The 10,000-nt window shown below is 42.1% G+C and overlaps 4 protein-coding genes across 4 annotated transcripts in view; all 4 read left to right on the top strand.

The window, feature by feature from the left end:
- The window catches only part of LOC139938132 (uncharacterized), a 2,860-nt gene extending 849 nt beyond the window's left edge, over window positions 1–2,011 (top strand). Inside the window, exons 2-4 of the mRNA XM_071933510.1 lie at window positions 262–343; window positions 891–961; window positions 1,628–2,011. Of these exons, the coding sequence (XP_071789611.1) occupies window positions 262–343; window positions 891–961; window positions 1,628–2,011 (537 nt within the window). The remainder of the gene's footprint in view (window positions 1–261; window positions 344–890; window positions 962–1,627) is intronic.
- Window positions 2,012–2,709: 698 nt separating this feature from the next.
- Window positions 2,710–5,538, top strand: LOC139938615 (uncharacterized). Its single transcript, XM_071934208.1, has 3 exons — window positions 2,710–4,131; window positions 4,508–4,585; window positions 5,011–5,538. Exons 1-3 carry the CDS (start codon window positions 3,564–3,566, stop codon window positions 5,256–5,258), a joined length of 894 nt encoding a protein of 297 aa, XP_071790309.1. The 5' UTR covers window positions 2,710–3,563; the 3' UTR covers window positions 5,259–5,538.
- A 606-nt stretch (window positions 5,539–6,144) lies between these two features.
- LOC139939122 (uncharacterized) lies at window positions 6,145–9,278 on the top strand. The gene is made up of 3 exons (XM_071934868.1): window positions 6,145–6,581; window positions 7,131–7,201; window positions 7,861–9,278. The coding sequence occupies exons 1-3, from the start codon at window positions 6,521–6,523 to the stop codon at window positions 9,190–9,192; spliced, it is 1,464 nt and encodes a 487-aa protein (XP_071790969.1). The 5' UTR covers window positions 6,145–6,520; the 3' UTR covers window positions 9,193–9,278.
- A 415-nt stretch (window positions 9,279–9,693) lies between these two features.
- Window positions 9,694–10,000, top strand: part of LOC139939123 (uncharacterized) — a 2,081-nt gene continuing 1,774 nt past the window's right edge. Inside the window, exon 1 of the mRNA XM_071934869.1 lies at window positions 9,694–10,000. This exon is cut by the window's right edge and continues 367 nt beyond it. Coding sequence (XP_071790970.1) covers window positions 9,800–10,000 — 201 coding nt within the window. The 5' untranslated portion in view covers window positions 9,694–9,799.

Here is a 10,000-nt window from a genome sequence, read left to right as displayed (position 1 = left end):
TCACAAACACCTTTTCTACAGTTACAAATACAATTGTTTCCACAGTTTTAAAGTGATTTGGGTGCATATGACTCTTGTGCATATATTGAATGTTTGACTTATGTTAAAATGTTCTGTGAAAGTGCACTGAAATATTGTTGTCGTGAGGGGTCGTGAGTTGTCGGTATTTAGTGCGACCCTTATGACATGTTCCACTAAACCGATCGACTTTTGTTCGATGAATAACGTATATGTGACATCATTTTTATGTCTTCTTTCTAGTATGAAGAAGGGGACAGCGTCATGGCACTGTGGCCTCCAAACTCGTCATGGTATCCAGCTGTAATCACCTCCATAACCAAAGGTATTTAAAGCCATTGCACCCTTTCGGTACATAAAAAAAAGGAACAGTTCACAGATTTACAAATAATTTACAGGGTTTACAGAAGGTAATGGTGAAAGACTTCTCTTGAAATATGAGTCCATGAAATGCTTAACTTTTTGAGACAACGGTAAAACTATATAAATTCTCGTTAACGAGAATTACGGATTTGTTATAAACACATGTCATGACACGGCGAAACGCGCGAAAACAGGAGTGGGTTTTCCCGTTATTTTCTCCCGACTCCGACGTTCGATTGAGCCTAAATTTCCACAGGATTGTTATTTTAGATATACGTTGTGATACACGAAGTGTGGGACTTGGACAATACTGTTTACCGAAACAATGGCTTTAAACAAGTATCATTACTTTTGTACTGTGGACACACGAAATGACAGTTCCACACCCTTATTGTGATCCACATTACGTGAAGAGCACGTTTAAAGATGGCACTAAGTTGTATGTTTCCCCCCCCCCCACCCCCCAAAATGAATGAAAATTAATCAACCGTTTGCCTTTCATTTTTCAGGGAAGTCACTAATCAAGTACTGCGTGCGTTACACTGATGATGGCATCACACGCTCCTTATTTGAGCACCAGGTGAGTAAATGATGATGTCATGTATTAATTCCATCGATCTTAATTTAATAACATGCTATGTGTCTTCATAATATTTTATGTTCTGTACAATTGAGACGTTTTCCAAGGTTGACGTGTTGAGGCAAACAAATGTCCTCTCTAAATGTAACAGAGTGCAAAAACACTTGCTGTTTACGGCAACCGGCTCGCTTTATAGTAAAAGCTGGATAATAACCAATCCGTGCCACTTTGAGTACAATGATCAACACAAATATGGCTCACAATTGCGTGGTATTCGTTTTTACCTCGTCCACAAACACGGTCGGCCATTTATGGGAGTCAAAACTTGGACTCCCATAAATGGCCGACCGTGTTCGTTTCGCGACGTCACATGAAAACCGTGCAATTTGGAGTGATACTTGTGTGGATCATTATATTCTACTTGTAAAACATCTTTTCTAACCACATGCATTTCATAAGAAACGGTTTCAAACGCTGTTCATAGACCAACTCGACCGATCCAAGGCAACGTGTTCCTTTAAGTTCTGACTAGCTTAGTGCTTATGTATTATTTGCCTATCAATTTAAGGGCACGCTGATCCACTCAACCGTATATATTTAATTTGTGTCACAATCCTAATAATATCTCAGTGGTGTTAATTATGTCATTTATCTTTTCCTTGCTAGCTGGCCCATCAAACATCAGGTTTTCAGTCTGATACTTCAAGGTGTGTCAACCCCAACACCAATTGCAGGGATGACGATGACCCACAAGCTATTTTTCAGTCTGATCCTTCAAGGTCTGTCAACCCCAACACCAGTTCCTGGGATGACGATGACCCACAAGCTATTTTTCAGTCTGATCCTTCAAGTTGTGTCAACCCCAACACCAGTGCCTGCGATGACGATGACCCACAAGCTATGTTAGAAACTGGCGAGCTTCACCAAAGCAATGAAGCTGTAGGATGTGAAACAAATGATTCGAGTGAGAAGTGTGCCGTAACAGTCATGCAGACCGATAATGTCGTAGACAAAGGAAATGGACAAAAAACACTATTGCTTTTACTGTGATGAGCCTCAGGCCAAGTTACCCCGTCATCTTCAGTCGCGTCACAAAGAGGAGAGGGAAGTTGTAGAGATAGCATCGGAGACCGACGTTAGTGCCCGCAAGAAACTTCTGTTATACATCCGCAATATTGGTAATCACAGACACAATTGCCAAGTCCTTAGAGAGGGAAAGGGTGTCCTTATTATAGTATACAGACCAAATCATGAGCATCTCCACACGCATATGGACCATGCATACATTGTTATGGCTATTACGTGCGTCTTGATCTTTGGCGTCATCAGTGCCCACTTAAGCCTGCGCTCCCTGCACAGACTGATGGTAGCAGTAGGAGAGGTCGTGTTAGGGGGCGAGTAGCTAACAAGAGTGATTTGTTAAAACCACCCCCCTGCTGGTGTATCTTTCCAGTTGAACAAGGTTCTTAGTTCTATGAGGAGAGACAATGTTGGTCTGATTGTCAAGAATGATTCTTGATTCTGGAAGTTGCCAAACGTGAATACCTTAGACTTGGCCACGATGTTACCCAACATGGCTACATTCGGAACAAACTACGAGAACTTGGTCGTCTTGTTATACAACTGAGACAAAACACCCACCAACCAAATGCATCACTGGAAGTATTCGTGCATCCCCGCCATCTGAATGATATCGTCAAGGCTGTTCATGATGTCGCTGGCTTCAGTGAAGGAAAACAGATGTATCACGTTCCATCTCTAGCACTCAAGATTGGACATTCCATCAAGAGATGTGCACTCATACTGCAAGCAAGTGCTTTAGAGTTTAATCTTAGGCAAAAAGCGGAACAGGCCGAACAGTTTAGGCAGTTATGTGAAATAAAGATACCGCTGGCCAACTATCCGAAATTAACCGGATACTCGAATATTTTTTTTCGCCACGAGAGGGCGCTATTTAAAAAAAATATTAAAAAAATATTTTTTTTTTGCCAATAGAGGGCGCTGTTCGTTTGTGAATGAGATCTTATGGGCGGATTGATATTAGTTTTAGACAGTGTCACTCGGTTCATTCATAAAAATGACCAGATCCAATTTAAAGATGGCGATTTGCTTTTTCTTTTGATCGTAATTGACTCTACGTGAAGGAAAACTTGTGTAATCTTTGGACAAATTACGTCAGAAATGTCATTGTTTTAACTCTTCACGGAGGTGAGCATAGTTAAATACTTAATTTATACTGTTTTATGCTGTCTTAACAGAAGTTTCATAAGGATTCAGACGAAACATTTATATCTGTTGTCGCCCGACGTCCGCGGATATTCGGATAGTTAAAGAATATCCGGTTACTCGGTTGTTATTACAGAATTATCCGGTTTGTACAGAGGTATTTGCGCCCTATGCGGATATCCGGTTAAGAAAAAAAAGGCATTCGCGGTTACGGATAGGAAAACCTATTCGCCATTAACCTGATATTCGAATAATTCGCCCAGGCCTACACTCTGCTAAGGGCCATGAAATTACACCAGCTTGGAAGAAATTGAATGAAGTCACACTGTGCCATCTCATTATCTTCAACCGCAGACGACAGGGGGAAGTATCCAAAATGAAACTTGAAGATTTTCAGAAGCGAAGTAGTGCAGCCATTGTGAATGGTGATTGCGTGATGACTGATCTTGAACGGCACCTCTGTAAAATGTTCAAAGTCATTGAAATAGTTGGTAAGAGGGGCAGAACTGTTCCTGTGCTTCTTGGTACTGATGTGATGGCGTGGTTGAAGGCTCTGGTCGCAAATAGAAATGCAGCTGGAGTGGCACAAGACAATATATTCTTATTCGCACGAAGTTGTTACGGAGGCTCAGGTCATATACGAGGAAGCGACTGTCTACGAGCATATGCAAATCAGGCGGGCCTTGAGAATGCTGATAGCATGCGGTCTACAAAGCTTCGTAAACATGTAGCGACTGTTTCGCAAATTCTGGCCTTGAATGAACATCAGCTTGAAACACTTGCAGACTTCATGGGTCATGATTTGCGGGTCCATCGTGAGTACTACCGGTTGCCAGACACTGTCCAGAGGGTTACCAAACTGTCTAGACTCTTCCTCAGCTTGGAGAGAGGCAACTTGGTTTCGCAACATGGCAAATCTTTGGAGGAGTTGCATGTTACTGGAGGTAAACAAACCCGTTTTTAACTTGTCTTTCCAAATTAATTCAAACTGTGGTAACTCCCCCCCCCCCATAACATTCATTCACTGTACAACCTCCCCCCCCCCCCATCCCCCCCCCCCCAATGGATTGGCCAACATGTTTAGGTGTGTGCGCCAAAAAGCAAGCATACCTAAATGTTACAATTGCTCTTTGTTTTTGGGGCATGATAACTCGGCCTGTGGCCGTCATCACCTAACCCCCCCCCCCCCCCATTTTGAACATCATTCACTGTACACCCCAAACCCCACACACCCAACCCAACGGATTGGCCCACATTTTTATTTGTGTGCCAGAAAGCAATCAAAGCTAACTGTAGAAGTTTTATTTCTTTTTATTGCAGAAGGCTTCAGCAGCGATGAGGACAGCAGTGATTCAGGTGACTCGTGTGACCCAGCTTTGGAGGACAGTGTTGATGACAGTAAGTTTGTAAGATTTGTGACTGCCTATATCTCTTGTAGGTCTCTTGCATATGCTGGTCCTATTCCCTGTTGACCGACCCCCCTAGACCCAAATGCGATAAGATGCCAGACTCCGTTTGCTGTCAACAAATTTAAGGTGTCATGCACCACCAAAGTACAGTCATAACCTAAAGTCACTCTGTAGGCACAGCCGAGTGATTAGCCCATCTCGGCAACTCATTTTGTACGGTAGCATGAAACAAGATGGCTGCTTCTTGTCAGGCATTTTCTGCAGGTACCTTTATCGCATTCTTTTGTGCTCAGTTGCGTATTGATTTACTCGAGGAGTAAATGTCACATCGGTAACATGAACATATTTAGGTTATGTATAACGCCCCATTTGATTATGTTGACTAATTTACCTCTTCTTTCCTGTGTGTTGTAGGAAGGCCACCAACCCAAACGGATCCAGCTCCAAAAGATCGACAAGTCAAGCGTCGACAATTCAAGCGACGCCCCTGGACTGCCCAGGAAAAGAAAGACGTCACCGAGGGCTTGCAGAGATTCTTTTTGCTGAAGAAGATTCCAGGGAAACGTGACATTGAATCGTCCTGTCCTGTGGCATTGCAGACCAGAACTTGGAGAAACATTAAGGACTTTTGTAGAAACACGATGACACTTCAACAAATTTAAGGTCTCATGCACCACCAAAGTACAGTCATAACCTAGAGTGACTCTGTAGGCACAGCCAAATTATTAGTCTAGACCTTTGGCCTGCCCCCCCCCCAGGAACAAGAAAATACATGTACCACCCCCAACAACATTTCCTAGAAGGCCAGTATACACATTGACATTAGTGAACCGCAAGAACAAGGATTCATGTGTTATGTCCTCACATCGATAGGTACCATTCGACTTTTGGCAATGTCCTCCATTGGATAGTATGAAAAGTATGTCCTCAATCTGCAGTGTACACATGTATTGGTGTTTGTGTGTTTGTGCGTTTGTGCGTTTGTGCGTTTGTGCGTTTGTGCGTTTGTGCGTTTGTGCGTTTGTGCGTTTGTGCGTTTGTGCGTTTGTGCGTTTGTGCGTTTGTGCGTTTGTGCGTTTGTGCGTTTGTGCGTTTGTGCGTTTGTGCGTTTGTGCGTTTGTGCGTTTGTGCGTTTGTGCGTTTGTGCGTTTGTGCGTTTGTGCGTTTGTGCGTTTGTGCGTTTGTGCGTTTGTGCGTTTGTGCGTTTGTGCGTTTGTGCGTTTGTGCGTTTGTGCGTTTGTGCAAGAAATGGTGAGTAATCTGAGTGTAAATAAATTTCCATGTGATGTAGGCCTAAATAAATCCTTACTGTACTGACTACATCACTATACTATATACAGTCGTTTGACCAGTTAACAATTCCTTACACTTGTCAACAAACACATAGTTAAATGATTTAGGACATGACCAATTTATGTTTATGATTGTTTCTTTCTTGTTAGTAACTAAGCCGCCACTCTGGAATTCGGAGTTAAAAGGGGAAACTAAAACATAATATAGTTTTAAACATCCCATGAAAGACATTTTTCACAAGAGTAAATACTCATGTTGCATATTGTATCACCCCTGCGGTATCATAGAATCGTCCAAGTGCGTTGAAAGACAACATGGCGGATATTGCCGTTCGTTACTAAATTCTGGGTCACAAACACCTTTTCTACAGTTACAAATACAATTGTTTCCACAGTTTTAAAGTGATTTGGGTGCATATGACTCTTGTGCATATATTGAATGTTTGACTTATGTTAAAATGTTCTGTGAAAGTGCACTGAAATATTGTTGTCGTGAGGGGTCGTGAGTTGTCGGTATTTAGTGCGACCCTTATGACATGTTCCACTAAACCGATCGACTTTTGTTCGATGAATAACGTATATGTGACATCATTTTTATGTCTTCTTTCTAGTATGAAGAAGGGGACAGCGTCATGGCACTGTGGCCTCCAAACTCGTCATGGTATCCAGCTGTAATCACCTCCATAACCAAAGGTATTTAAAGCCATTGCACCCTTTCGGTACATAAAAAAAAGGAACAGTTCACAGATTTACAAATAATTTACAGGGTTTACAGAAGGTAATGGTGAAAGACTTCTCTTGAAATATGAGTCCATGAAATGCTTAACTTTTTGAGACAACGGTAAAACTATATAAATTCTCGTTAACGAGAATTACGGATTTGTTATAAACACATGTCATGACACGGCGAAACGCGCGAAAACAGGAGTGGGTTTTCCCGTTATTTTCTCCCGACTCCGACGTTCGATTGAGCCTAAATTTCCACAGGATTGTTATTTTAGATATACGTTGTGATACACGAAGTGTGGGACTTGGACAATACTGTTTACCGAAACAATGGCTTTAAACAAGTATCATTACTTTTGTACTGTGGACACACGAAATGACAGTTCCACACCCTTATTGTGATCCACATTACGTGAAGAGCACGTTTTAAAGATGGCACTAAGTTGTATGTTTCCCCCCCCCCCACCCCCCAAAATGAAATGAAAATTAATCAACCGTTTGCCTTTCATTTTTCAGGGAAGTCACTAATCAAGTACTGCGTGCGTTACACTGATGATGGCATCACACGCTCCTTATTTGAGCACCAGGTGAGTAAATGATGATGTCATGTATTAATTCCATCGATCTTAATTTAATAACATGCTATGTGTCTTCATAATATTTTATGTCTGTACAATTGAGACGTTTTTCCAAGGTTGACGTGTTGAGGCAAACAAATGTCCTCTCTAAATGTAACAGAGTGCAAAAACACTTGCTGTTTACGGCAACCGGCTCGCTTTATAGTAAAAGCTGGATAATAACCAATCCGTGCCACATTGAGTACAATGATCACACAAATATGGCTCACAATTGCGTGGTATTCGTTTTACCTCGTCCACAAACACGGTCGCCATTTATGGGAGTCAAAACTTGGACTCCCATAAATGGCCGACCGTGTTCGTTCGCGACGTCACATGAAAACCGTGCAATTTGGAGTGATACTTGTGTGGATCATTATATTCTACTTGTAAACATCTTTCTAACCACATGCATTTCATAAGAAACGGTTTCAAACGCTGTTCATAGACCAACTCGACCGATCCAAGGCAACGTGTTCCTTTAAGTTCTGACTAGCTTAGTGCTTATGTATTATTTGCCTATCAATTTAAGGGCACGCTGATCCACTCAACCGTATATATTTAATTTGTGTCACAATCCTAATATATCTCAGTGGTGTTAATTATGTCATTTATCTTTTCCTTGCTAGCTGGCCCATCAAACATCAGGTTTTCAGTCTGATACTTCAAGGTGTGTCAACCCCAACACCAATTGCAGGGATGACGATGACCCACAAGCTATTTTTCAGTCTGATCCTTCAAGGTCTGTCAACCCCAACACCAGTTCCTGGGATGACGATGACCCACAAGCTATTTTTCAGTCTGATCCTTCAAGTTGTGTCAACCCCAACACCAGTGCCTGCGATGACGATGACCCACAAGCTATGTTAGAAACTGGCGAGCTTCACCAAAGCAATGAAGCTGTAGGATGTGAAACAAATGATTCGAGTGAGAAGTGTGCCGTAACAGTCATGCAGACCGATAATGTCGGTAGACAAAGGAAATGGGACAAAAAACACTATTGCTTTTACTGTGATGAGCCTCAGGCCAAGTTACCCCGTCATCTTCAGTCGCGTCACAAAGAGGAGAGGGAAGTTGTAGAGATAGCATCGGAGACCGACGTTAGTGCCCGCAAGAAACTTCTGTTATACATCCGCAATATTGGTAATCACAGACACAATTGCCAAGTCCTTAGAGAGGGAAAGGGTGTCCTTATTATAGTATACAGACCAAATCATGAGGCATCTCCACACGCATATGGACCATGCATACATTGTTATGGCTATTACGTGCGTCTTGATCTTTGGCGTCATCAGTGCCCACTTAAGCCTGCGCTCCCTGCACAGACTGATGGTAGCAGTAGGAGAGGTCGTGTTAGGGGGCGAGTAGCTAACAAGAGTGATTTGTTAAAACCACCCCCTGCTGGTGTATCTTTCCAGTTGAACAAGGTTCTTAGTTCTATGAGGAGAGACAATGTTGGTCTGATTGTCAAGAATGATTCTTTGATTCTGGAAGTTGCCAAACGTGAATACCTTAGACTTGGCCACGATGTTACCCAACATGGCTACATTCGGAACAAACTACGAGAACTTGGTCGTCTTGTTATACAACTGAGACAAAACACCCACCAACCAAATGCATCACTGGAAGTATTCGTGCATCCCCGCCATCTGAATGATATCGTCAAGGCTGTTCATGATGTCGCTGGCTTCAGTGAAGGAAAACAGATGTATCACGTTCCATCTCTAGCACTCAAGATTGGACATTCCATCAAGAGATGTGCACTCATACTGCAAGCAAGTGCTTTAGAGTTTAATCTTAGGCAAAAAGCGGAACAGGCCGAACAGTTTAGGCAGTTATGTGAAATAAAGATACCGCTGGCCAACTATCCGAAATTAACCGGATACTCGAATATTTTTTTTCGCCACGAGAGGGCGCTATTTAAAAAAAATATTAAAAAAATATTTTTTTTTTGCCAATAGAGGGCGCTGTTCGTTTGTGAATGAGATCTTATGGGCGGATTGATATTAGTTTTAGACAGTGTCACTCGGTTCATTCATAAAAATGACCAGATCCAATTTAAAGATGGCGATTTGCTTTTTCTTTTGATCGTAATTGACTCTACGTGAAGGAAAACTTGTGTAATCTTTGGACAAATTACGTCAGAAATGTCATTGTTTTAACTCTTCACGGAGGTGAGCATAGTTAAATACTTAATTTATACTGTTTTATGCTGTCTTAACAGAAGTTTCATAAGGATTCAGACGAAACATTTATATCTGTTGTCGCCCGACGTCCGCGGATATTCGGATAGTTAAAGAATATCCGGTTACTCGGTTGTTATTACAGAATTATCCGGTTTGTACAGAGGTATTTGCGCCCTATGCGGATATCCGGTTAAGAAAAAAAAGGCATTCGCGGTTACGGATAGGAAAACCTATTCGCCATTAACCTGATATTCGAATAATTCGCCCAGGCCTACACTCTGCTAAGGGCCATGAAATTACACCAGCTTGGAAGAAATTGAATGAAGTCACACTGTGCCATCTCATTATCTTCAACCGCAGACGACAGGGGGAAGTATCCAAAATGAAACTTGAAGATTTTCAGAAGCGAAGTAGTGCAGCCATTGTGAATGGTGATTGCGTGATGACTGATCTTGAACGGCACCTCTGTAAAATGTTCAAAGTCATTGAAATAGTTGGTAAGAGGGGCAGAACTGTTCCTGTGCTTCTTGGTACTGATGTGATGGCGTGGTTGAAGGCTCTGGTCGCAAATAGAAATGCAGCT

This window comes from Asterias amurensis, chromosome 6 (genome assembly GCF_032118995.1).
Source record: "Asterias amurensis chromosome 6, ASM3211899v1".
NCBI classification, from domain to species: Eukaryota; Metazoa; Echinodermata; class Asteroidea; order Forcipulatida; family Asteriidae; genus Asterias; species Asterias amurensis.
This window is presented reverse-complemented; position numbering and strand designations above follow the sequence as displayed.

Bases quoted from the DNA above. Each gene is read 5' to 3' on its own strand.
- LOC139938615 (XM_071934208.1), top strand. From the start codon at position 3,564: ATGAAACTTGAAGATTTTCAGAAGCGAAGTAGTGCAGCCATTGTGAAT. The intron at 4,132-4,507 runs GTAAACAAACCC...TTTTTATTGCAG, and splicing joins GGAGTTGCATGTTACTGGAG to AAGGCTTCAGCAGCGATGAG. The intron at 4,586-5,010 runs GTAAGTTTGTAA...TGTGTGTTGTAG, and splicing joins GGAGGACAGTGTTGATGACA to GAAGGCCACCAACCCAAACG.
- LOC139939122 (XM_071934868.1), top strand. From the start codon at position 6,521: ATGGCACTGTGGCCTCCAAACTCGTCATGGTATCCAGCTGTAATCACC. The intron at 6,582-7,130 runs GTATTTAAAGCC...TTCATTTTTCAG, and splicing joins AATCACCTCCATAACCAAAG to GGAAGTCACTAATCAAGTAC. The intron at 7,202-7,860 runs GTGAGTAAATGA...TTTCCTTGCTAG, and splicing joins GCTCCTTATTTGAGCACCAG to CTGGCCCATCAAACATCAGG.